Source organism: Tubulanus polymorphus, chromosome 8 (genome assembly GCF_964204645.1).
Source record: "Tubulanus polymorphus chromosome 8, tnTubPoly1.2, whole genome shotgun sequence".
Classification (NCBI taxonomy): domain Eukaryota; kingdom Metazoa; phylum Nemertea; class Palaeonemertea; order Tubulaniformes; family Tubulanidae; genus Tubulanus; species Tubulanus polymorphus.
The window spans coordinates 11,907,257-11,933,504 of record NC_134032.1 but is presented as its reverse complement, the minus strand read 5'-3'; the positions used below and the strand labels follow the sequence as shown (position 1 = coordinate 11,933,504).

Below are 26,248 nucleotides of genomic sequence, written 5' to 3'. Positions count from 1 at the left end.
TCAGCTGATTTCTTCATCAGTGCCAAACGAATAGACGGACAGTTGTTCTGGGTGAATAAAGATGGCAGCACGAGACGGTTGATCGAGTACGACTTGAATTTGTCGGCCGGCGAACCACGTGACGGCTGTGTTTATTACAAAGCGATAACGCAGAATACGACTTCTGTTCAGTGGGGCGTTGGCGATTGCAACAGAGAAATACATTTCATTTGCCAGACGCCCAACGTACCGTCCACAACGCCATCCGTCTGAGGCTTTATTCAAAAATTCTATTACGGGACTTCTCAATTCATCAAATCAACGTATATTCTCAAATTGATTACATTCATAATTTATTATATTCGAACATCGAAATTTTCATATAAGTTTACCAGTCAAAATATATTAACACTTTCTGCTTTAGTGATGACGGCATCTTTGCTACCCTTGCGCCATCTGCCGAACTTTCAACTTACCAAATGTTACATGTCCTTGACATTGGTATGTTTGTTGTTTCAGTAAGCATATATACAAAATATGCCAGCTATCACCACGATGCTAAAAAGTCGAGACAAGTATTTTAGGGCAATTATACAATTATCGGGGTAATTAATACACCAAGCACGCAATAGGTCATTTTCTACGATGAATACGTGTCCTATAGTTCAAGAGCTGTGCTTTTAGAATACCAACAACCACAGGATTTCATTAAGGTTTGAAGTGCTATTATTTGAGCCCTCCAGTAGCATGATATATGGAATTCGTCATTTTCAATTAGAAAAAGAATTCCATGCCGGTTAATACGGATGGAATTTGTAACTGTTGGCTTCCCCTGGCGTTATTTAAATATTTACACCATACAGCACTGTAATACGGAGGATACCGATAACCCATCCTGTTCGATGAATCAAAACAACCGCATGTTTCATAGTAATAATGTGAGCGTGGATGGAAGGTAGGAAGGATTGGGGAGCAGGAAGAGCGGATGAAACTGTACCCGCATCGCTGTCTGTTTTGACAACTGCAGAACACAAGCGACTATTAAATAGAGCTAGGTTTACGTATATTTTTTTTTCATCTCGATGCAATTGCAACTGGATTAGATAAGCTACCGAAATATAAGTCTTGTTAAAAGTGAGTATATGAGGTGACTCAGTTTCCACGCTATATAGGCACGTTACTGTTATGAAGACCTTTGCCGCTCTTGTGTTTACGTACATACATGGATAACGTAATTGGGCGGAGAATGCTCGCAATTGGATAGTTCGAATATTAACGACCGTTTTTACCATGGTAACGGTGCATTCGGCGTTGACGTTCATTGTTGCGTGCGCCTGCTTCCGGTCAGCGGTGGCTAACGGAAAGCACACGCGAGTTTACAAAGATGGCGACTATGTAATCGGTGGCCTACTGCCCATACACAACAGGATGATGTCGGACGTTTATGAGCGGTCGAATGTTTGCCGCCAGTTGGCGCTGTCGCATATCATTTCGGTCGAGGCGATGATTTACATAATCGATAAATTTAACGAGCGTTCGGAACGGCTTTTCAGACGAAGTCGGCGTAAAATTCGGATCGGTTACGATTTTCGGGACACGTGCATGCACGTGCCCACCGCCATGCACCAAGCGGTCGGATTCGTTAACGATATCGAAAAATGGGCTGAAATCGCCGACGAAGCAAAAAAAGTTTGCGGCCATCCGAAAACGAATAAATGTTATTGTACGTTCAATCAAACGAAATTCAAAATGCCCGAAGTTCAAGGTCGCCTCGTGAACGGTCGGCCATATTGTTCTCGCGAGGATCGATGGGAGAAAGCAACCATGGCGCCACCTAGCGTGTCACCGAAATCGGAAATGACGACTTCGGCGCCAATTTACGGGAATTACAGCGAGACGAACGGAACCACGAGCTCTAGGAGGAGATATAGGAAACAGAAAAAAACGTTAGAGCCGTGTTTGAATAAACCAATCGTAGGATTAGTAGGTCCTTCGTCAAGTTTTATAAGCGCGGCGGTTGCCGGCCTATTCGCTATATACAATATTCCATTAGTTAGCTATTTCTCCACCAGGGTGCTGCTCAGCGATCGGAAATATTCGTCGTTCTTCCGAACGATTCCGGCCGACGACAATCAGGCCCGGGCGATGGCGGAAATTATCGAACGCTTCAAATGGAATTACGTGTCCACCATAGCAACGGATTTAGAATACAGTAGAGAGGGTAAGTATTTCATTAACCCCTTCATAGCGAAGCCCGTCACACACAAATCAGAAATAACTAGATTGAAACCTAGATATTAAATTTCGAAGTTTTCGAGATGAGACTGATCGAAAAGTATTTCTGAATTGGTCTTTTTTTAAATTTTCTGTTATAGAATTCTGAGTAGAATATTCCCCAGAACGTATAACTGATACTCAAAACGTTTTGTGAAAAAACGTGTTTTTCTGTTTTGATGTAGCAAACGTTTTGCTAATGCACGCGAAACATTTTCCCGATAAAGCCAAAATATAACAACTTCGACTTTTTTAATTACATCGTTTATTGTATTTCACTAGTTCCGGAAAATTTCAAAACTCACTGATATTGCAAGCTGTCAAAATGTCATTCTAAAAGCCACATAACTATGATAAATGGACTTTCAGAAATCCATTTAACTTATCAAGTGCGTACTTGGTGTCTCTGTTCTACATTTTCAAAAACCCTTCACGATTCTCCTTATATTTGAGTAAGAGGAACAATTTTTACACACGCCGCGCTTTGTGTGAAAAATACGAATCTTTTTGAATGAAATACCGCATTTTACGTCAATTGGAGAGATGGCCATTAATCATCGGATAATCGTGTTTTCGAATTTAAGCGAAAAGATCTTGAGATTTGTAAAAATGAGATAAATTCGCCCTACGGTAGAGTGGTTCATAGAAATGTTCTCCAACAAACCACGGAAAGATAGTAAACTAGTTCTGGTATTTTAGAGGAGAAATACTTAAGCTCGTTACTTACTACACACAACTTATAATCCTTAGGTTTGAGAAACGCATACAAAAATACTTGTAACCGTGTAAACTGTGTGAACGGTTCGTTTGAACGGAAAGATAAACTTCAGCAGTTCAGGTGGATTGGTTTTTCATCGTCAGTTCTTGGCTTTGACTAGAAATCCCGAGATAGGCCAGGGTATCTTAATGATGAAATTTATTCTTAACATGTAAATGTGCCAATGCAATTATATTCACTAGATTTAGTGCTTCCCTAATGATGGTACATGTACAACCTGCGATTTATAGCCGTCAGAACCCGATTTATACGTCACTTACAGATAACAGACGACCCTTTAACATTAATCGATTTATTGTGTTTGCATTTAGCGAAAAAATAGCACAGCAGCACTTTTGCGGAGAACAAATACAGTACCATATTTGCCAATCATTCATCAATAAAGAATTGGCTTCGGGGAGTGCAACTGTGGCAACAGGGGATTAATCTTGTGATATGTGGGATTCACCAGGTGTCACTAGTGTGCAGTAGGATATTCTGAATCTGAACTCTTTTGGCAATCTTGATATTCTAAGAAATCCTACAATCCACCTTGCAAAATTCATTAAAAAAGGCTTAGATGTATATAAATCCCTCCAATAATTAGTATGTTGTAAATAGTGTATGTATATATTGTTAATAACTTTGTTATATTTTATCAAAACAAGTTTATACTTTCTGTTAATTGTAAATATTGTATACTTTGTATAAGTCTCCCTCCATGTACCATAGAAATGGTTGGAGTGTAAATAAAATCCTAATCCTAATCCTAATCCTAATATCAACTACAACGACAGGATTCCACTTGCAGCAAGTGATGATCCACCAGGTGCGCTAGTAGACATTCGATCATGAATAGACACTCCGGATATTCAACATGCGTGTGGCACAATTTGTGGTTATAAATGCATCCATCCCATCGCTCTACCGTGCTTCGCATTTTTTTCTGTCTAAACAATTTACTTTTAATTATCACAATGCAACATCTGCTACAATGAATTATTCAACCGTATCAACCTTGACTCAACGTCCTTGTAAGAACTCGGAGTTCCAAAATATCTTTTTTACTTAAAAAGATTGCGGATTGAATTTGACTTTGGACTGTGATAAGAGCAAAATGATTATTCAGTAGTAGACGAACATTTTCTTTCGTTCAAACATGCTCAAGTGAATGTCAAGGTCATTGACCTATAGACAGGTTTATCAGCTGCTCTCCCACTCTTCTCCTCTCTCTCTCTCGCACTTACCTGCTTTCCTGCTGTATTGCCATTTATCATAAGTGTCTCTAGTACCGCAGGGATATGCATCACGATAAGTCTGTCTTTCTCCACTTAACGAGTTATCTTTTAAAACTATACTTACAACAGCGGTTTTAAAAATTCCCTACCTAAAGATGGCCGGCTCAGCACAAAAGAGTCAGGGCACTTCTTGGGTGCCATCTCGTTTAGTAGAAGGGCTTTTGACCAGAAGAAGTTTCCTTGAAATCTCTTCTCGAAGATTTTTCTCGGCATAAACAAACGGAATGTGCTGCCCATCACCCTCAGAAAAATACATTTTCTAAATATAAAGAATTGCCTTTCAGTCAGTCGGAAACTGCCCCACATGATTGTACCCCGATTATAAATTGGAAGATTGCCCACCGCCCTATCGCCTGCTGGAAAATTCGCATTGTTCGTTTTTATCACGAACTTTTATCTCATTTCTTTTACCGCAAAAACCACAGATGCCAGGCTTTTTCTGATAAACATACTTATGTATTTTTCGTATATCAAACATTTTTTTAAACCGCAAATATTTCGATAACAAAATAAACCCTTTGTTCCATTAGAACAAAACAATCGAGATAAATGAATTTATCGGTTGGTCCTAAAGAGGGTACTTTCAACACTCCCTCTCAACACGCCCTTCAGGTAATATTTATTTGGTATACTTTATGTGTGTATACAGTAGACTGTAAGTTTACTTTCCGCTTTCGAAATAACAATTCCAACCCATTAGTAATTTGCGCAACGTTTGCTAGTGCAATTCTTTTTTTAGGTCGACAAGTTCAGGTTTTTCAGGAAATTAGCCCTTAAATACTTTGATACTCAAAAAAACTCTTTCTGAAATTGTTAGATCGGGTTTGGACAAATGACTATGGTTTGAACTTTTTCGATTGGCAATGTAACCAAATTGAGCTTAGTCTGGTTCTCACGAGCGTAGACTGGTCTCTATGTTATTGCGTTGGCTTCTTCAGTAGCTTTCTTACCAGCCGAGACTTAAACAAAGCGAATGTATTTGTGTTCACCTTTTTCTTCATTTTTATTCATGTTTGATTTACGATTTCAGGTATCGCTACTCTGCAACGGGAGCTGAAAACACGCGAGATTTGTCTTGCCAGAGATGAGATTTACAACCCTCGCTCGCCGGAGGCGGAATCTCAAGTGCGCAAGATCGTCGCCCACCTTAAACAAGACGACAATGTCAAGGTCGTCGTACTGTTCATGTACTGGCAACATGCCGAACAGATACTGGCCGAAGCGTCCAGACAAAATCTTCGCCGTAAGTAAAATGATGTATTTTGAACATTCCGATCAATACGGGCGTCAATTTTGAAGAGACAATTGCGAATCTTATATGATCGTGTTGATTTATCACGGATCAACAAAAACCCTGTCACCATTACACCTGTCAGGTCTCCGTAGCCTGGGGGATAGAGTGTTTGACTCATAAACGATAGGTGGTGGGTTCAAGTCCCGTTGAATTCATTTTATTCGTCAAGGACACCGCATTCGAATCATGTTAACCATCGCTCTTTTCCTGACTCACAACGAAAGTCGAATCTTCTAACAATACTCCCGAAAGCAATGCTACTGCCCCTTTTTTAGATTTATACATGTACAAATAATAACTTTTTTGATGTGATGGGTATTTATGGTATTTCATGGGTATTTGACCCCGGTGAAGCTCCATGATAGGTCAGTGTTCCCGGATTCACTCTTCATCAACACTAGTTGGTGGGATGTGTGCACTTAAAGTGGTTTCTACAATATTCAAAAAGAAGACAGAAGATAGAAAGTTAATTTTGTAAAAGAAATAACTTTGATAGACTTGTCTAATTTGTATTTTTTTCCTCACGTTCCAATAGGTATCACTTGGATAGCTTGCGAGTCGTGGGCCTCGAACGCCAACGTGCTAGAAATGGAAGCAAGCGTTGTTCAGGGCATAATCGGGGTCGGTCTACCGATGTACAGGGACAACGACTTTCTACAGTTCTTGCAAGACCGCACTATACGTCAAGCGATCAACGGCAATCCTTGGTTGCGCCAGTACGTATTCGAACGTTTGCATTGGCGTAAGCGATCGCTTCCGGTCGGTATACACCGGAAGTGTAATTTCACCGAGCACGGTTTCGTGGCTAATTGTTCGGAAGAGCTGAAACTGGAGGACCTCGTAGATAAAACTCGAGTCCTGTTAGCCCCCATAAATGCAGCCAATGCGCTAATGGTTCTCCTCACCGCTCTCATAATGGCCCTGAACGACAGACAACTTTGGCACAAACACGAACTCGGTTTGTTGACACATAGAGACATTTTACCGTTCGTTGCAAAAGCCGACTTCCCAGGATTCGGCGGTATAACAATCAATTTCCGGCCTGGCGGCGACCTCCAGCGGGCGGAATACGAAATACTGAACGTGCAAAAGAATGCCGTCACGGGTCTGTTGGAATTCGCTATGATCGGGAATTGGAGTTTGCAAGATGATGGTGGATCATCGCTGAAGTTCGACGAAAGTAAAATACAGTGGAACAGTGTAGGTAGGTATAGATGGCGCAAGCGACGGGGTAGTCATAGAGATAGAGATCGGGTCTCAAAGTATATAACAAAGGGTTAAGAATGTATAGATGGCGTAACGGTAGCCTTAAATGGTATGAGGCCAATTCCATAGTTGGGACTTAAGTAGAAAGTTGTCTCAAATCTAAAGATGAGTATTTAGTTAAATATAAGATCGGCTATAGAACTAAGATGGCCTTAGACAGGTCTTAAGCCTAAGCCATGACTATGAAACCGGCTATGGAATATTGTTTCAAAATAGGGTTTAAAACTATAGACGGTTTGCAGGAATAAACGAACTGTTCATCATGAGCCTAATCAATGTGTATGATCGATCTTTTCCAGATAACACAGTTCCAGTATCAATATGTAGTGATTACTGTCCGCCAGGTGAGGAAGTGCTGCCCAGTCCGTCTGAATGCTGCTGGGGGTGTCGCCCATGTGCCGAGGGTCACGTGTCCAATATGTCAATGTCCGTCGAATGCACGTATTGCCCGGAGCACACCTACCCCAGTGATAACCAGACCTGGTGTAGACCAAACACTGATATCACAATCGGTAAACTCTGTCCTCTAAACATCGTCATTCTTATCATCGTCATCATCGGTTATCTGAGTTTGCTCATCATACTCGTGACGATCGGAATTTTCCGGAATTTACCGACTATCAAATCGATACAGTTGAAATTCACGTTCGTCTATTTGACTGCTTTCGGTTATTGTTATCCGTTGTTGTATCTACTACCACCAGACGGCCCCATCTGCCGGGTGATACCGTTCCTATTTCAATTCACGTTCACCGTCCATCCCGTCATGCTCCTCGCGCAGACGTTTCAAGTTAAACGGTTCGTTGCTAGGCGACTGCTACGCCATTTTTGCAACGCACGTGGCGCCGAGTTTTTCGCGCCGATTTTATTCACACATGCGCTCTCAGCCGTCGGCGCAGCGCTCCACCTAGCGAGCACTTACGTCGACAAATCGGGCATCAAGCTCTACGACATTCCGAAAACGACCTTGACCTTGCGATTTTGCGACGACCCGTTTCACCTTTTCGAACTGATAGCGTTTTCCTATTCGATGAGTGTCGTCATGTTGGCCTCTTATTTCACAGAAAAATCGACGCAGACGATCGGTGACGTCACTTCCTCTCAGTTACCGTACGTCAACGCTTCGTGTTATATATATCTGTTAATTACGGCGACGGTAACGCCTATTTACTTCATTGTTGAAACGGTCAACACGCGAATAGTTATACTAACGCTTACGTTAGCCATAACGCAACTAACGTTAACCGGGATCAAGTTCTGTCCGAAGTTTTACATCGTGGTAATGCGCAAATTGGGTCGCGCACCGGCAGCTCACTCGTCTGGGGCATTCCCCACCCTGGAAGCGTCTGTGGAAAACCATCGCAAACATTATAGCGCGGAGTCACGTGATTCTACTCCACAAACTCCTCGACGCCGGCTTAAGTTTGAACGTGAGCCGCCAGCGACGCCACCATCGAGCGGAAGTCCAATCATTCACCCGCAATCAACAAGTACTACACTGCAGCGCCCCCTAGACCGGAATCGGTTGTCGGTTAGGGATAAGTATGACCAGGAGACCGAGCTGCAATTAATGGACAGCACTTTGAAGGAATTAGACTCAGAATGACCAACTGTTCGTAATTCGATCAAACGGATCAAATAAATTTTGCTTTGATTTTATTTCTATCACGGGTACACCATTGAATTGTCATGCTCGATTTTCATTATCATAGAACGTATTCGAACCTTGCACACCCGTCCATTATCCATATCACTCCAAATCAGTGCTTACAGGCCGTTTCCGAACCTAATACTAGGCTAACCGTTTCGCACCCTAATCAATAGGAGTCGCAGTTCATACGAAAAATCTATATGAATTCCATCACTGGAAATCCAACAGAGGGGATAAGACATCGAAATGATACCCTTTAAATACAAAAGTAAATGAGGAAAACCTCCCGAAATGAAAGTATCTAGTGTTTCAGATACCTTTATCCATTCAAAACATATTCAAATTACTCGTAAATTCATTAATTAGGCGACGTTATTATTTGTCTAACGTTATTGCACTTATTAGGAAACGACTGTTATTTCGCTGATACCAGCTCAATCGGGTAATTTTGGGATCCATGACTAAAGTATACAGTCATGAATAATTTCAATCACGTTAGATGAATAATTACGTTGACTCATTAACTAATTTACGAGTAACATATTTTCAATTCGTTGATATATTCATCTTGATTTCGGGAGATTTTAAACATTCTCTTAATGGTCTAAAAAGGTTTAGATTGATTGTCGCCATCTATCGGATTTTCAGTGAACTATAATGTAAGTATGTACGTGTTTAGCGCATGAATAAGAGATGAATAAACGCACCGCCCACGATTGCGGCAAATATGGACTTGGCCAGTGCCCAGTGCATCAAAAACCATAGCCCAGGTGCTCAAACATTGGTCAGACCACGGACTCTGGAGTTGATGGTTAAAGTAAACCGGTGGACAGTTGATATAGTGACAATTGGCCCCAAAACGACAAAAAGTAGATAGAACAAAACAACTGTAATTGTTATATTCAAATTCGGTATTTAAGTTAGTATATTTCTCTTTTATTTGTTATTGTTAGTTTATACAATATAGAAATGCTTTATAATTTACACGATGAAAATAGATCTATATACGGGACATAGTGATCTGGTGGGCGAGGACATCAGAGCCTGCGACAATGTAATCATCTTCTGGTAGGTTCCTGACATCTGCGAAAATGTACTCATCTTCTGAAGGGTTCTTGACACCTGCAAAAACGTACTCATCTTCGGGAGCGTTCCTGGCATCTGCGAAAACGTACTCATCTTCTGGAGGGTTCCTGGCATCTGCGAAAACGTACTCATCTTCTGGAGGGTTCTTGACACCTGCAAAAACGTATTCATCTTCTGGAGGGTTCCTGGCATCTGCGAAAACATACTCATCCTCTGGAGGGTTCCTGGCATCTGCGACAGCGTAGGTAACTTCTGGAGGGTTTGAGATGATGTAGGTATCTTCTGGAGGGTTCTTGGCATCTGCGAAAACGTATTCATCTTCTGGAGGTTTTCTGACATCTGCGACAATGTAGTCATCTTCTGTAACGTTCCTGATATCAGCGACATTAACAACATCTACGATATTTACATTATCGTAGACCTCTCCGTCTTCTATGTCTTCGTAGACAGTACCCTGAGTAGTGTAAATTCTGTCATCACCACCAACGGGTGTAGGCTAAAAATAATTCGGTAAACAATGTACAAAAATATTCACAAATCAAAAATTGAAAACAATGGAAATGTATTTATATTTACAAACCTGGAGGTAGATAAAATCCCCGGGATCGGTCGTCTTGTTGTTACCTATGCAATGATTAGATAAACGTGAGATAAGATATCACTGATTCAAACTAGAACTCCCTGTTCCCGAAATCATCGGTCAAATTATATTCTGGTAGACTCAGTACACCGCCGTTATCAAATCTTATTCGACACAATTATGGGGCCCTATACCCCTTCCACTCTTCCCCGTTTCAGGTAAAATGATAGCTAACAAACCAGATTTTCTGTTTCTCAGGTTCCTGCGGCGTCTGAGCACGAGGATGGTAGATATGGTAACGCCTGTTGCGAGTAGTAAACCGATCCCAACTGCTGGCCAAACACTGTTCGTATATGAATCTGAAATATAGTATATAATGAAACTAAACTATACCCAACAATTTCAAATTTAAGACTTCAGTTCATATATTTCATTTTCAACAAATTTTATTGTTAAGCACCTTTGATTTGTACAAACTGCCAAAACAGTTTGAACCCGGCTTTGTTTCTATATTTGCCTGATGTGAACTGGATTGTCACATTTCCAGCGTGGACTCGTTTGCGGGGAGCAGCCACACCACAATATCGATTACTCCCTGATAAAAGAATAAATCTGATAAAACCATTTGAATCATGAAAATCGTTGTGAAGACAGTTTCGATTTTTACCGGTTTCGCTTTTTATCGTCAACGCGTCCGAGCAATTACCGCGTACTGTGGACTCAATACTAAAATGCGAGTCAAATGATATTTCAACCATCTGCAAAAAATTTTAGGAATCGAATTATTATTCAAAAACTGAACAATCGCGTTGTCTACGGGAGTGCAGGATCAGTTTACACAGGTCAGATGAACTCCTGCGCTATAGTGCAGAAAACCGACAACATCATTTTTTTTAAGTCCAACATCTCACACGCATTTACCATATTTTCGGGTGCTATAATCAACCAGCTACAGTTCAAATTGTTAAAATAGTAGCCCGGATAATTTGCACTCGTGATGATGCCTGATGTATCATTCTGTATTATAGGTGTTTTACTGCATGATGAATCAACTATAAATAGATATATAGAATTGTTTTTATGTAATCTGTGATCCCATGATCCTGTGAATTCTATGATCAACTTCTCACTATATAAGCTACCTTTTAATAACCGCCAATAAAGTTTAAACCCTCGATAGCTTTTAGCGCCATTTGATACAAACTGGATGCCCACGTAATAACCGGAATAGTAACGTTTAGTAGGCGCTGTACTGCCGCAATATTCAGCACCAAATGCTGTAAAGATAAACACACAAATCAATTAAGAATTTCTAGCTGGATCCGTAAAAATACATCCATCATCAGGAGCAGTCAAACCGCAATATTTGATATACTCGCTGATGAAGAAATATATCTTAAAAGACTAAAGTCGTAAATAAAATCATTCGCGTGATGAACAGTGTTTAGATTTTTACCTTTTCCGGTTTGTATCGATATCGAGTCGAAACAACCACCTCTACTCGTGGACTCTATACGAAAATTCGAGTAAAATGATATTTCAACCATCTGCAAAAAATGTATGTTTTTTAGAATCTAATTGTAATTCTTAAGCGAGCAAATCGTGTTGGTTACAGAGTTCAGGACCCGTTTGAAAAGATCCGTTCTCAACTTTAACCCAGAATAATCAATTGAACTAAACCCAGGGGCCGGTTGCATAGTCATAGCTTAGACTTAATGTTGAAAATTAGTTCTATAGCCAATCTAACAACTTAAGACCAGTCTTAAGATTTAAGACCGCTTTTGGACTTAGGTCACGACTGGCAACTGGCCCCTGGTTTTAAATCAAAACTTATCTTAGCCCTACGAGTTAGTAAAGAAAACCCGACGAAATGATTTTTAAGACCAACATTTCACAAATATTTGTATATTTACCGTGTATTCGGGCGTACGAATTAACCAGTAACAGACCAGGTTATCATCGTAGTTGTTCGGATGTTTAGGGCTTGTGATGATGCCCGATGTGCCATTCTGTACTCTAGGTGTTCTACTACAGGTCGAGTCGATAACGTCTCCCGATACTGTAGTATACAAGTAAATACTGAAGATTTACCCGCATCTGTGAACTTATATAAAACTGCTACTTAACACGGAATTGATAATTGCCTTGTGAAATGGGTCTGATTAGCTTGATGATAGGTTCTGATTAGAAACTATTGTAATCAGAGAAATGATATTTGTTAGTGAATAGTCACTACACCTGACTGGTCACCAGTCACCACACCTGACTGGCCACCAGTCATCACACCTGACTGGTCACCACAGCTAAATAGTCACGAGACTGACCAGACACACATACAAATTCCATGATCATGACGGTCTAGCGGTTAGCATGCTCGACTAATACGCCGGAAGGCCCGGGTTCGAAGCTAGGTTTTTGGTTGTTAGGCTCAAGAAGTTCATTTTCTTTTTAGAGATGTATTCCTTTTTTATATACACAGCTGTCTTTGAAAATTCCTAGCTAGGGTCCCGGAACAACGCGTCATACTGGCTGTTAAATGAGGTAAAATTGCACGGTTTGAGACAATTTTTCAATATAGAGTTCCCCAGATCAGCACCTGCGCGACAGCACTGATCGAACAGTTTCGTTTGGAAGTTTTCCTAAAATTCATCTAAATCAACAAAATGTTAAGTAATATTGATATTAGTTGTCGCATAAACACTATAATCCGTGTATACTGTAGATAAATGAAGAAATCCCACCGTTCGAATTTAAAATTATACGATCAAATTTATTATTATGAAACCACAACGTTTCGGCTGTTGACTAACAGCCATCATCATTCCACCTGATGATGGCTGTTAGTCAACAGCCGAAACTTTGTAGTTTCATAATGATAAATTTGATCGTATAATTTTAAATTCGAAGTGTGGGATTTCTTCATTTATATTGATATTTTTTGCGCGCTCACCTAGAGATTTACCTAGATTGTATGAAAATACAGCGACCAGAAACAAACTCTTCATCAACGACTCCATATTTACACAGACCGATAGAATCAATATTATGAATATTAGTAAACTGCGTTGGTTTGATTTTTTTATAATAATTTCACTTCCTTGTTTAAATCTGAACTTGCTTCATGATGAGATCACCTGTCTCCCCACCAGGATGCTCTCTGACAAACTAAACTTATAAATAAAACTGATAAATGAATATTCTAAACAATATGCAATAACGAAATCCGGGTTTTTGGTGGTAATTTCATTTCCTTTTTTCCCTCTCGTCATTGCCTCTCTACCCACGTCAGAAGTCTATGGGCGACATCAAGGCGGATACAACTAATTACAAACTGACAATAGTTAATATCCTGAATATATATATATACCTGGTTATATCGCAGCTTTAGTCTTCCTTGTTTTGAGCAATGGCCCGCATTCGGGCTGATATAAACAAACAAACTTTTTATCTTTCGTTTATCATTTTGCTGAATTGGTAGTTTATTTCCTAAGTATAAATTTTGAAGCCGCTTCAGCAGCACCACCATCGGGTGGAGATTTTATACAAATCATTACATAGAAAATATGTATAGATCAGGTTTTAAATGGTTTTTGTTGTTGTTTTGCTGTTGTTTTGTTTTGTCTTTTTATTTTTTGTTTTTATTGATCAACAACGCCATATTCACACAGACCGATATCGTCAATTTTATGAATTCGAAAATTTCATTGGTTTTTGTATGACAATTTTATTTCCTCGTTTCAGCCTATAAAGGATCGATTGTCGCTCCGCCACCATCATTTTATCACTATTCTATTTCCATATAGATATTTCTATTTAGAGAATGTAAAGGATGATTGTTTCGCTATCATCACATCGTGTTTTTCATAATAATTTAAGCTCATTGTTTGCCAGATCTGATTTAGAGAGAATAATGAATAATGATTTAGTCATCAGGGCCCGGTTCCACAGTTCTGAGTTAAGATTTGACTCAGAGTTAAAACATTGAAAATGAACTAATTCTAACTCATAGTTAACTCTAGTCACAACTGTGGAACTGGATCCAGCACTCACCAAATGGTACATGACACTACCGGTAACTGTTCATTGTGCTATGCAAGCAAAACTAGTCTGATTCAAACTCCTCCCTCATGCCATTCAAAGATTCAACTTCTGACGAAAATATCTACTAAATAGCTCATAATCTCAGAGGTGTGAGCCTAAACATATTTCCGATTGTAGAAATGAATGTATTACGTATAAACACTATATGTGTCTGAGAAAAAGCAGGATCCGAATCGACTGGGGGAAAATAGGGGAAAAACCAACCAGTTCCAGCCATTGGAGCTCAGGCCCGTCGGAAGAGCAAAAGGTCATGGGCCGACCCAAAATCTAAAACATGAAGGGGTTCTGGGAAGGTTTTTCGTGGTTTCGATGAAAAACAACTTTGGCACCCCAAAAAGTTGGTTGGCCCTGGACACCACGGCCCATCTCCTTCCGACGGCCTTGAAGCTCTTTACTGTACCGTGGCTTCATGGACACTGCCATCTTTGACATTGATTGGGCTTTCTACATCAGTGCTCGTCGGCCTTTAAGGTTTTTGTAAATAACGCCGTAACGTCTCGCGTATTTCTCTACCCGTCAGTACATAGATGTAGAAATTCACCGCCCAATTCCAAACATAAATCGTGTCGGCTATTTTGAATGCGATCTGCGATTGTGAGACGTTCGGATCGATCCAAGACCTCATCCAAATGATATTGGCCGGCAGACTTAACAGTAGGTACAGTACGCACGTAGTGGCCACCATTAGAGATACTGATGCGGACGAATGGATTTTCTTCAAACGATTGAACATTAAAGTTACAACTATCAACGTCGTGGAGATTATAATCGCCGAACACGGTATGAATAAAATACATACAATTTGAAGTGCTTTATTTACGGTTTGGTCGGTTGTGTGGACGCATCCGGTTCCGTTTATGTACAGCACATCGCTCGCGTCAGATGAAGGAATGCTGACCATTGCGAAAACGTATACCGCAGAAATAAATTTGGCCGTGTTCGAATTCCAGAATCGAGGTCCTTGGAACGGGAACCGTACGATGCAGGCTCGTTCCAGAGACAAAAGACTAAGAAAGTTCGGTCCCGATGACGTCAGAACTGCATAGATCAGTGATACTAATTTACAAACGGAATCGCTGCGGTGTATGTCAATCAAAATAGTTCCGTTCACGTGGTGATAAACTGCATTGAGATGGATTAATAAATAGATACATATCAAACTACTGTCGGATGCGGCGAGAATCAGAAACAAATTACCGTAGTATCGTTTACGGAATTTAGGCGTCAACATCAGCATCATGATCAACGTATTGCCGACCAAACCGAACAGAGCGACCAGAACCATATTGGCGCCTGTACCCGCTATGAATGCCGTCGGGTATCGCTTCCTATGAATAAACTTCACGTCCGCAATTACCAGACTGTATAGTCTTAACGCAATCGACTGATTGATCGCCATTAAGTCTGCTGATAGCTATCGTTACTTTAATCCGTAATTCTTAACTTAGCAGCGGCTGTATCTATTTCTTCCATTGCTAAAAGCTTTATCTATGTATGTGGAATATAGAGCTTTGGAATTTCAATTTAATCTTTTTTCTGCAACCAGACGCTCTATGCAGCACATGTTAAAATGACAATAGGGTTTTGAATGCTTTGAAAACCAAATAACAAGACGACTTGGCTCACTATCATACATTTTACTCAAAAGCAGATTTAAGAAAGACATATTTTTTTCAAAAACCACTGAAAGGTTTATTACTTTATCATAAGGCGATAGACAGATAGAAAAAAAGCATCTAAAACAGCATTTAATTTCGAGAACTAATTTTATCTCCGTGAACTCTTATCAAACACTCAGCTGCTAGAGAAGTAATCCTTCGACTGCCACAGTAGTATAATATGACTCTATGGATATCTATATGAATTCTTTACAAAAGATCTATTGTGATTTTAGTTCAGTGAAAATCCAACAGAGGGGGTAAAGCATCGAAACGCCCTTTAGACCCCAGAGAAAATTACAAAAACCTCCCGAAATGACAATATGCAGTGTTTTAGATATGTTTATGAATTCAAAACATATTCAAATTACTCGTAAAACAATTAATTTGACAACGTAATTATTTGTCTAAAGTTATTGAACTTATAAAGAAACGACTGTTTTCCCTGATACAAGTAAACGAGTCTCTGGCTGAATTCTTAATTCAAAGTATACAGTCGTTTCTAGATAAGGTCAATAACGTTAGACAAATAATTACGTTGCTTAATTAACTAAATTACAAGTAATTTGAAATGTTTTTGAATTCATAAAAATATGTTAGACAATGTTTATTTTAATTTCGGGGGTTTTGAAGATTCTGACTGGTGTCTAAAGGGGTTTTCAATTGATAGTCGCCATCTATCGGATTTTTAGTGAACTAAAATCACAATAGACCTTTTATGTTGATCTCGATAGCAATTCTAATACATCGGGCCCCTCCGGTGGGAATCTAAACTGGGAACTTAACCCTCAGGAACGGAGTGGAAATGAATCTAAACTTCAGGACATCTCTTTTGCATCATCCTAACCATTCAGAATCACTAAAAAAAGTCAGGTTCGAACCTGTGACTCCCTTGTACAGCATAGTACAGACCGCTCTGAATCGGGAACACTATACTGGGTTCGAACCTGGGATACCCCAGTGCAGCATCCAGGCGGCTAAGAATAATTAACATAAGGTTTTGTTGAGACATAAAGACATTCTTGATCAACAACGTCATATTCGCACACACCGAAATCGTCAATTTTATGAATTCGAAAATTGCATTGGTTTTTGTATGATAATTGTATTTCCTTGTTTCAGCCTATGAAGGATTGATCGTCGCTCCACCACCATCATTTTATCACTATTCTATTTCCATATAGATATTTCTATTTAGAGAATGTAAAGGATGATTGTTTAGCCATCATCACCACAGTGTTTTTTTCATAATGATTTAAGTCCATTGTTTGCCAAATCTGATTTAGAGAGAATAATGAATAATGATTTAGTCATCAGGGCCCGGTTCCACAGTTCTGAGTTAAGATTTGACTCAGAGTTAAAACATTGAAAATGAACTAATTCTAACCCACAGTTAATCTAGTCACAACACTGTGGAACTGGCTCCAGCACGCACTAAATGGTACATGACGCTACCGTAACTGTTCATTGTGCTATGCAAGCTAAACTAGTCTGATTCAAATTCCTCCCTTCATGCCATTCAAAGATTAAACTTCTGACGAAAATACCTACTAAATAGCTCATAATCTCATAGGCGTGAGCCTAAACATATTTCCGAATGCAGAAATGAATGTATTACGTATAAACACTAAATGTGTCTAACAACAAGAAGGATCCGAATCGACTGGGGGAAATAGGGGAAAAACCAACCAGTTCCAGCCATTGGAGCTCAGGCCCGTAGGAAGAGCAAAAGGTCATGGGCCGACCCAAAATCTAAAACATGAAGGGGTTCTGGGAAGGTTTTTCGTGGTTTCGATGAAAAACAACTTTGGCACCCCAAAAAGTTGGTTGGCCCTGGACACCACGGCCCATCTCCTTCTGACGGCCTTGAAGCTCTTTACTGTACCATGGCTTCATGGTCACTGCCATCTTTGACATTGATTGGTCTTTTACAGTGCTCGTCGGCCTTTAAGGTTATTGTAATTTTTTTCGGAAGCGAGGTAAATAACGCCGTAACGTCTCGCGTATTTCTCTACCCGTCAGTACATAGATGTAGAAATTCACCGCCCAATTCCAACTATAAATCGTGTCGGCTATTTTGAATGCGATCTGCGATTGAGAAACGTTTGGATCGATCCAAGACCTCATCCAAATGATATTGGCCGGGAGACTTAACAGTAGGTACAGTACGCACGTAGTGACCACCATCATTGATACTGATGAAGACGAATGGATTTTCTCCAAACGATTGAACATTAAAGTTACAACTATCAGCGTCGTGGAGATTATAATCGCCGAACACGGTATGAATAAAATACAAACAATTTGAAGTGCTTTATTTACGGTTTGGTCGGTTGTGTGGACGCATCCGGTTCCGTTTATGTACAGCACATCGCTCGCGTCAGATGAATGAATGCTGACCATTGCGAAAACGTATACCGCAGAAGTAAGTCTGGCTGTATTTGAATTCCAGAATCGAGGTCCTTGGAACGGGAACCGTACGATGCAGGCTCGTTCCAGAGACAATAGACTAAGAAGGTTCGGTCCCGATGACGTCAGAACTGCATAGATCAATGATACTAGTTTACAAACGGAATCGCTGCGACGTATGTTAATCAAAATAGTTCCGTTCACGTGGTGATAAACTGCATTGAGATGGATCAATAAATAGATACATATCAAACTACTGTCTGATGCGGCGAGAATCATAAACAAATTACCGTAGTATCGTTTACGGAATTTAGGCGTCAACATCAGCATCATGATCAACGCATTGCCGACTAAACCGAACAGAGCGACCAGAACCATATTGGCGCCTGTACCCACTATGAATGCCGTCGGATATCGCTTCCTATGAATAAACTTCACGTCCGCAATTACCAGACTGTATAGTCTTAACGCCATCGACTGATTGATCGCCATTAAGTCTGCTGAAAGCAATCGTTACTTTAATCCGTAATTCTTAACTTAGCAGCGAATTTATTTATTTCTTCCAATGCTAAAAGCTTTATCTATGTATGTGGAATATAGAGCTTTGGAATTTCAATTTAATCTTTTTTCTGCAACCAGACGCTCTATGCAGCACATGTTAAAATGACAATAGGGTTTTGAATGCTTTGAAAACCAAATAGCAAGACGACTTGGCTCATCATCATATATTTTACTCAAAAGCAGATTTAAGAAAGAAATATTTTTTCAAAAACCACTGAAAGGTTTATTACTTTATTATAATACGATAGATAGATAGATAGAAAAAGCATCTCACAACAGCATTTAATTTCGAGAACTAATCTTATCTCCTTGAACTCTTACAAGACACTCAGCTGAAACCACTGGCCACAGAGTTCGCTTTGGCCAAAAAAATGAGATCAAATAATGTAATCGAGACTGGCCTCTGAACGAACCATTATGGTGAAATTCGATTGAGGTTTCGTAAGAAAAAAAGAAAATATCCCGGGAATAAACTGCTAGAGAAGGAATCCTTCGACTGCCACAATAGTATCTTATATCTTATTACTCTATGGAAATCTATATGAATTCTTTACAAAAGATCTATTGTGATTTTAGTTCAGTGAAAATCCAACAGAGGGGGTAAAGCATCGAAACGCCCTTTAGACCCCAGAGAAAATTACAAAAACCTCCCGAAATGACAATATGCAGTGTTTTAGATATGTTTATGAATTCAAAACATATTCAAATTACTCGTAAAACAATTAATTTGACAACGTAATTATTTGTCTAAAGTTATTGAACTTATAAAGAAACGACTGTTTTCCCTGATACAAGTAAACGAGTCTCTGGCTGAATTCTTAATTCAAAGTATACAGTCGTTTCTAGATAAGGTCAATAACGTTAGACAAATAATTACGTTGCTTAATTAACTAAATTACAAGTAATTTGAAATGTTTTTGAATTCATAAAAGTATGTTAGACAATGTTTATTTTAATTTCGGGGGTTTTGAAGATTCTGATTGGTGTCTAAAGGGGTTTTCAATTTATAGTCGCCATCTATCGGATTTTTAGTGAACTAAAATCACAATAGACCTTTTATGTTGATCTCGATAGCAATTCTAATACATCGGTGTGAATGGTCCCCTCCGGTGGGAATCTAAACTGGGAACTTAACCCTCAGGAACGGAGTGGAAATGAATCTAAACTTCAGGACATCTCTTTTGCATCATCCTAACCATTCAGAATCACTAAAAAAAGTCAGGTTCGAACTTGTGACTCCCTTGTACAGCATAGTACAGACCGCTCTGAATCGGGAACACTATACTGGATTCGAACCTGGGATACCCCAGTGCAGCATCCAGGCGGCTAAGAATAATTAACATAAGGTTTTGTTGAGACATAAAGACATTCTTGATCAACAACGTCATATTCGCACACACCGAAATCGTCAATTTTATGAATTCGAAAATTGCATTGGTTTTTGTATGATAATTGTACCCATGTTTCAGCCTATGAAGGATTGATTGTCGCTCCACCACCATCGTTTTATCACTATTCTATTTCCATATAGATATTTCTATTTAGAGAATGTAAAGGATGATTGTTTAGCCATCATCACCACAGTGTTTTTTTCATAATGATTTAAGTCCATTGTTTGCCAAATCTGATTTAGAGAGAATAATGAATAATGATTTAGTCATCAGGGCCCGGTTCCACAGTTCTGAGTTAAGATTTGACTCAGAGTTAAAACATTGAAAATGAACTAATTCTAACCCACAGTTAATCTAGTCACAACACTGTGGAACTGGCTCCAGCACGCACTAAATGGTACATGACGCTACCGTAACTGTTCATTGTGCTATGCAAGCTAAACTAGTCTGATTCAAATTCCTCCCTTCATGCCATTCAAAGATTAAACTTCTGACGAAAATACCTACTAAATAGCTCATAATCTCATAGGCGTGAGCCTAAACATATTTCCGAATGCAGAAATGAATGTATTACGTATAAACACTAAATGTGTCTGACAAGAAGAAGGATCCGAATTGACTGGGGGAAAATAGGGGAAAAACCAACCAGTTCCAGCCATTGGAGCTCAGGCCCGTCGGAAGAGCAAAAGGTCATGGTTTCGATGAAAAAAAACTTTGGCACCCCAAAAAGTTGGTTGGCCCTGGACACCACGGCCCATCTCCTTCCGACGGCCTTGAAGCTCTTTACTGTACCATGGCTTCATGGACACTGCCATCTTTGACATTGATTGGTCTTTTACAGTGCTCGTCGGCCTTTAAGGTTTTTGTAATTTTTTTCGGAAGCGAGGTAAATAACGCCATAACGTCTCGCGTATTTCTCTACCCGTCAGTACATAGATGTAGAAATTCACCGCCCAATTCCAACTATAAATCGTGTCGGCTATTTTGAATGCGATCTGCGATTGTGTGACGTTCGAATCGATCCAAGACCTCATCCAAATGATATTGGCCGGCAGACTTAACAGTAGGTACAGTACGCACGTAGTGGCCACCATTAGAGATACTGATGCGGACGAATGGATTTTCTTCAAACGATTGAACATTAAAGTTACAACTATCAACGTCGTGGAGATTATAATCGCCGAACACGGTATGAATAAAATACATACAATTTGAAGTGCTTTATTTACGGTTTGGTCGGTTGTGTGGACGCATCCGGTTCCGTTTATGTACAGCACATCGCTCGCTTCAGATGAAGGAATGCTGACCATAGCAAAAACATATACCGCAGAAATAAGTCTGGCCGTGTTCGAATTCCAGAATCGAGGTCCTTGAAACGGGAACCGTACGATGCAGGCTCGTTCCAGAGACAATAGGCTAAGAAGGTTCGGTCCCGATGACACCAGAACTGCATAGATCAGTGATACTAATTTACAAACGGAATCGCTGCGACGTATGTTAATCAAAATAGTTCCGTTCACGTGGTGATAAACTGCATTGAGATGGATCAATAGATAGATACATATCAAACTACTGTCGGATGCGGCGAGAATCAGAAACAAATTACCGTAGTATCGTTTACGGAATTTAGGCGTCAACATCAGCATCATGATCAACGCATTGCCGACTAAACCGAACAGAGCGACTAGAACCATATTGGCGCCTGTACCCGCTATGAATGCCGTCGGGTATCGCTTCCTATGAATAAACTTCACGTCCGCAATTACCAAACTGTATAGTCTTAACGCAATCGACTGATTGATCGCCATTAAGTCTGCTGAAAGCTATCGTTACTTTAATCCGTAATTCTTAACTTGGCGATTTTATCTATTTCATCTGCTAAAAGCTTTATGTGTGTGAAATATAGAGCTATGAAATTGAATCTTTTTTTTCTGCAACCAGACGTTCTAATGCAGCTCATGGTGAATTGACAATAGGGTTTTTTGAATGCTTTCAAAACCAAATAACAAGACGACTTGACTTGGCTCACCATCATACATTTTACCCAAAAGCAGATTTCTGAAAAAGAAATATTTTTTCAAAAACAACTGAACGGTTTACTTAGGCGATAGATAGATAGAAGTAAGCATCTCAAAACAGTATTTAATTTTGAAAACTAATTTTGTCTCCGTGAGCTCTTACCAAACACTCGACTGCCAGAGATGGAATCCATCGACTGCCACAGTAATATTCTCAGTGTACGTTCATATTACTCTAAAAACAGTATGAATTCCATACAAAGGAGCTATTATGATTTTAGTTCATTGAAAATCCACCAGAAGGGGTAAAGCATCGAAATGCCATTTAGACCCCAGAGGCTCTGAATTCTTTCATTCAAAGTATACGGTCGTTTTTAGATAAGGTCAATAACGATGGACAAATAATTACGTTGCCTAACTAACTAAATTACATGTAATTTGAAATGTTTTTGAATTCATAAATGCATGTTAGACAATGTTTATTTTTCATTTCGGGGGGTTTTGAGGATTCTGATTGGTGTCTAAAGGGATTTTCAATTGATAGTCGCCATCTATCGGATTTTCAGTGAACTAAAATCACAATAAATCTTTTATGTTGATTTTGATAGCATTTCTAATACATCGGTACACAAACGGGAATGGATTCCTCTGTTGAGAATTAAGTGAACTTAACATTCTGCAAGGGATTGGAAATGAATCCACACTTCGGGACATCCCTTTTGCATCATCCAAACTATTCATAATGACTAACAATAGACGGAGTTCGAACCTGGGACGCCCCTGTCCAGCATCCAGACCACTCAGAATCATTTACATAAGGGTCTGGAACTTGGCCGCCAGCGTCTATCCTCTACTCAGCATCCAGGTCACTAAGCGGAATAATTATCAATAGACAGGGCAGTGAGAATTCAACTAGACAGTTCATCGAAATTCCAATAGATGGCGTACACATCGGAATTGTCATTAGTCTCCTTTTCAGCATCCAGATTATTTGGCTTTGGACCCAGGATATCCTATCTTCTCTTCGTCCTGAAAATACCTATCGCAATCAGCAGATTAGGCTGGGACTCCTATTGTTTATCACCATTCAGCATCAGCATCAATAGGCTGGGTCTATCCCATCTGGCAGTTGCTGGTTCTTTTTTCAATAAAATGATCAATAAGAAATCAACAATAGAATATAGCCATTGCCAAAATTTAATTTTATTGAAAAATTAACAAAAAATGTTAACAATTGATGAACAAAATCGAAATCAAAGCTTAAACATCATTTAAGAATAAACAAAACAAAATTGCACATGAGGTAAAATTCTCTTCTTTATCACATAATTAGAATTACAATCAACCCCTGGTAGACAACACCTGATAAACCCCAAACCCCATTTTTTCTGAGAAAAGAGCATCTGTATTTTGCTTTCGAACATGAGTAGACTCCACCCAAAATGGTACTGGTCGATTCTGTAATCCGTTTAAATCAGTAATTTTCTGTCCCTACCGTTTGCCAATGTGAAAAAAATTGAAAATCTATGCATACAGCTGTTTTATCAATAAATTGTCAGTAAATTTGGCCAGTAACATTTAGCTACCACTATAGGCAGAGTTTACTATAATTACAACTAATCCCTAATACACCACCACTTTCTATTTTACCAAAACCCTTAATTGCTGATGTGGGCGCTATATCGGAAGGGTTGACTGTAGTAATTTTCACAACAAGCATAAGATCATCTATGGCTTCAATGTTTACTCATTGTCGTCGCTATGGCACTCAGTTGTTGTTGAAATCATCATCCGAAAACAATGAATCGTCCCCAGTAAACTGTTTCCGCTGAAGTGAATTAATAAGTCAAAATCAAACATTTAGGCTAAAGAAATTGTTACCTTGTTTCTCTTTTCAGACGGAACTCTCTGGGACACCAAAGAATCTTCTAATTCGGCTAATCTCAGCTTTCACGCCCTCCCCAGGAAAAGCCCTTGCAGTCAACTGGTTAATGCAGGGGCATTGGAAGCAATTTTTGATTGCCACGGCCAGATGCTGATTTTGGACAGGTTCTAAATATTGCCGCGGCGCATTAACTGGTACTTAATTTCTTCAAAAACGTGGTATTCAAAGAAAAAAAACTTCATTCAGTAAAATTATTGCCATGGCTATGGCCGCTGCGCTTCCAACGCCACTGATGTTATGACCATTGCTTATACATACACTCTCTCCAGATTAAAATGATAACATGAAAATCCCACTTTATGAATGAAATATTGCTTTTATAGCTTATCAAATAATATTTGTAGAATAAATATGAATAAACTACTAGCTCAAGGAAACATGTCAGACTCATTATTCCAGTCGATGTTTTCATTTTTCTCACCTGTGCTTTAGATTGAGTATCGTTGCAAGGACTAAAGCGCACTTTTTTCTCGGAATTAACCCTTGTTTTACTGATCGCATCATCTGAAATTCAGTTTCACAGACAAATATTGCAGGTTGTCAATTTTTTGGTTGAAAATTAACTTATTTTTTTAGTTAAAACGTTTACCATTCAAAATTCCCGGATTGTTCCCAGTTGGAGGTACAAATTGACGTTTTCTCTGAAAGTAAATTCCGAATTCATAGTTTTACCTAATTGTTTGAGTTATCGAGAATGAGAAAATCATCATCAATAACTAGTTATAATTTTTCTTAGCCCTATAGGTTTAACAAAACCTGGTCTTTCTGGTCGTACATTTGAATTCCTGCCCACTGCGTCATTTGCTGAAACAATATTCAGATTTTCGTTTTTAAAGAACATTACATCTGACGTCAAACGTGGTCTATCTTGTTTCACCTTCCCGGCACCTACAACGAAAAGGAATATTCAAAAGACTTTCCATTTTTGAAAAGAAAAGGTTTCTTAAGTTGAAATCACGATTTATTCTACCAGTGGTGTTGAGTCTAGCCGGTTCATCTCCACGCCCATCGTAAGACGGAGCGATTTTATTGAGAAATGATGCTATAACGTCTCGCTGTATCTTCGCCATAGAGGGCGCTGCTGTTCCAAGAGCAGACGGTTTGGCACCGATCCCCGTTGTAAGATTGGATAACAATATCGGCTGCTCGCGTACGAAGATCTTCTCCACGCATGAGGGCTTCGAATCAGGTTTCCCCGAGATTTGTGACTCTAAACCTTTACTGCAAGTTGGTATTTCCGAAGAATTTCCAATTTTGCGCATGTCCAACTTCAAATTAGGAGCGGATTGATTTTCGACGTTTGAATTGCAACCTTTTTCACAATTAGCGGTATCAAACTCTGATCTGCTTGGATATTTAGAACTTGAGGAAGATCTAGACTTAGGACAAACAGGTCCTTCTTCGAGAACCTCTGTGCTAGCAACGGTATTTTCAACAATTTTGCTATCGGTTAAATCGAAGTTCAAGTTGCTTTTAGCTTTATATTCTTCAGATATATTAGGAAGCATGTCTAACGAAGTTGTGGGAATCTCGGAAGAAATGCTGCATTCATTCGAAGAAATACTAGCAAAATGGTAGAGTTTGTCCGGAACCAAGGAAGAAATGGGAAAATTGTGAAGTACATTTTGAGGTGTTGAAATGGTACAATCATTTGTAACTGAAGAAACTCCAGGTCCTATCAAAGTTGTTGTAATGCTAGGATCATTTTGAACTGGAGTTTTGGTAAAACATTCATTCGGTCCCTTCCAAGTCGTAGAAATGCCAGAGAAATTGCTACCACAATCAAAAGAATTCACAGAGGATTCGTTTCTGTTCTGGGGTGAGAAGCTGAGACAATCCCTAGTGCAGGATTCTTTATCAGATTTAGAATCAGAATCAGCTACAATTCTTGGATTTTTAACCTGAATATTGTTGACATTAAGTTTTTCCTTTATGGAAACTTCTTCAACGATGTTATTGCTAGAAGCTACGTCCTTAGTT

General features: G+C 39.4%; 3 protein-coding genes across 6 annotated transcripts; 1 reads left to right on the top strand and 2 right to left on the bottom strand.

Annotated features, from left to right (window-relative positions):
- The first annotated feature begins 923 nt into the window (after nt 1–923).
- Nucleotides 924–24,558, top strand: LOC141909518 (extracellular calcium-sensing receptor-like). Of its 3 annotated transcripts, none has more exons than XM_074799952.1 (5): nt 924–2,200; nt 5,339–5,551; nt 6,138–6,806; nt 7,168–7,212; nt 24,222–24,558. In XM_074799952.1, exons 1-5 carry the CDS (start codon nt 1,270–1,272, stop codon nt 24,377–24,379), a joined length of 2,016 nt encoding a protein of 671 aa, XP_074656053.1. In that variant the 5' UTR covers nt 924–1,269; the 3' UTR covers nt 24,380–24,558. The 3 variants fall into 3 exon arrangements, with proteins under 3 accessions (XP_074656053.1, XP_074656052.1, XP_074656051.1); XM_074799951.1 differs by having other exon boundaries at nt 7,168–7,380; XM_074799950.1 differs by lacking the exon at nt 24,222–24,558 and having other exon boundaries at nt 7,168–8,542.
- Nucleotides 9,434–13,205, bottom strand: LOC141909528 (neuropilin-1-like). Of its 2 annotated transcripts, none has more exons than XM_074799970.1 (10): nt 13,148–13,205; nt 12,099–12,244; nt 11,642–11,732; nt 11,328–11,462; nt 11,107–11,237; nt 10,853–10,943; nt 10,646–10,780; nt 10,425–10,544; nt 10,186–10,229; nt 9,434–10,101 (listed from the first exon to the last, which is right to left on the bottom strand). In XM_074799970.1, the coding sequence occupies exons 1-10, from the start codon at nt 13,200–13,202 to the stop codon at nt 9,520–9,522; spliced, it is 1,530 nt and encodes a 509-aa protein (XP_074656071.1). In that variant the 5' UTR covers nt 13,203–13,205; the 3' UTR covers nt 9,434–9,519. The 2 variants fall into 2 exon arrangements, with proteins under 2 accessions (XP_074656071.1, XP_074656070.1); XM_074799969.1 differs by having other exon boundaries at nt 13,136–13,203.
- On the bottom strand, nt 23,675–25,929 carry LOC141909543 (uncharacterized). The gene is made up of 5 exons (XM_074799988.1): nt 25,239–25,929; nt 25,044–25,156; nt 24,858–24,909; nt 24,690–24,772; nt 23,675–24,151 (listed from the first exon to the last, which is right to left on the bottom strand). The coding sequence occupies exons 1-5, from the start codon at nt 25,774–25,776 to the stop codon at nt 24,092–24,094; spliced, it is 846 nt and encodes a 281-aa protein (XP_074656089.1). The 5' UTR covers nt 25,777–25,929; the 3' UTR covers nt 23,675–24,091.
- Nucleotides 25,930–26,248: the final 319 nt, after the last annotated feature.

Excerpts from the sequence above, each read along its gene's own strand:
- LOC141909518 (XM_074799950.1), top strand. The coding sequence starts at position 1,270 with ATGGTAACGGTGCATTCGGCGTTGACGTTCATTGTTGCGTGCGCCTGC. Across the intron at positions 2,201-5,338 it reads TTTAGAATACAGTAGAGAGG|GTATCGCTACTCTGCAACGG; the intron begins GTAAGTATTTCA and ends TTACGATTTCAG. Across the intron at positions 5,552-6,137 it reads GTCCAGACAAAATCTTCGCC|GTATCACTTGGATAGCTTGC; the intron begins GTAAGTAAAATG and ends ACGTTCCAATAG.
- LOC141909528 (XM_074799969.1), bottom strand. The coding sequence starts at position 13,202 with ATGGAGTCGTTGATGAAGAGTTTGTTTCTGGTCGCTGTATTTTCATAC. Across the intron at positions 11,733-12,098 it reads TTCGTACGCCCGAATACACG|ATGGTTGAAATATCATTTTA; the intron begins GTAAATATACAA and ends CATTTTTTGCAG. Across the intron at positions 10,781-10,852 it reads GACGATAAAAAGCGAAACCG|GGAGTAATCGATATTGTGGT; the intron begins GTAAAAATCGAA and ends TTCTTTTATCAG.
- LOC141909543 (XM_074799988.1), bottom strand. The coding sequence starts at position 25,776 with ATGCTTCCTAATATATCTGAAGAATATAAAGCTAAAAGCAACTTGAAC. Across the intron at positions 24,910-25,043 it reads CAGTGGGCAGGAATTCAAAT|AGAAAACGTCAATTTGTACC; the intron begins GTACGACCAGAA and ends ATTTACTTTCAG. Across the intron at positions 24,773-24,857 it reads CAATCCGGGAATTTTGAATG|ATGATGCGATCAGTAAAACA; the intron begins GTAAACGTTTTA and ends ACTGAATTTCAG.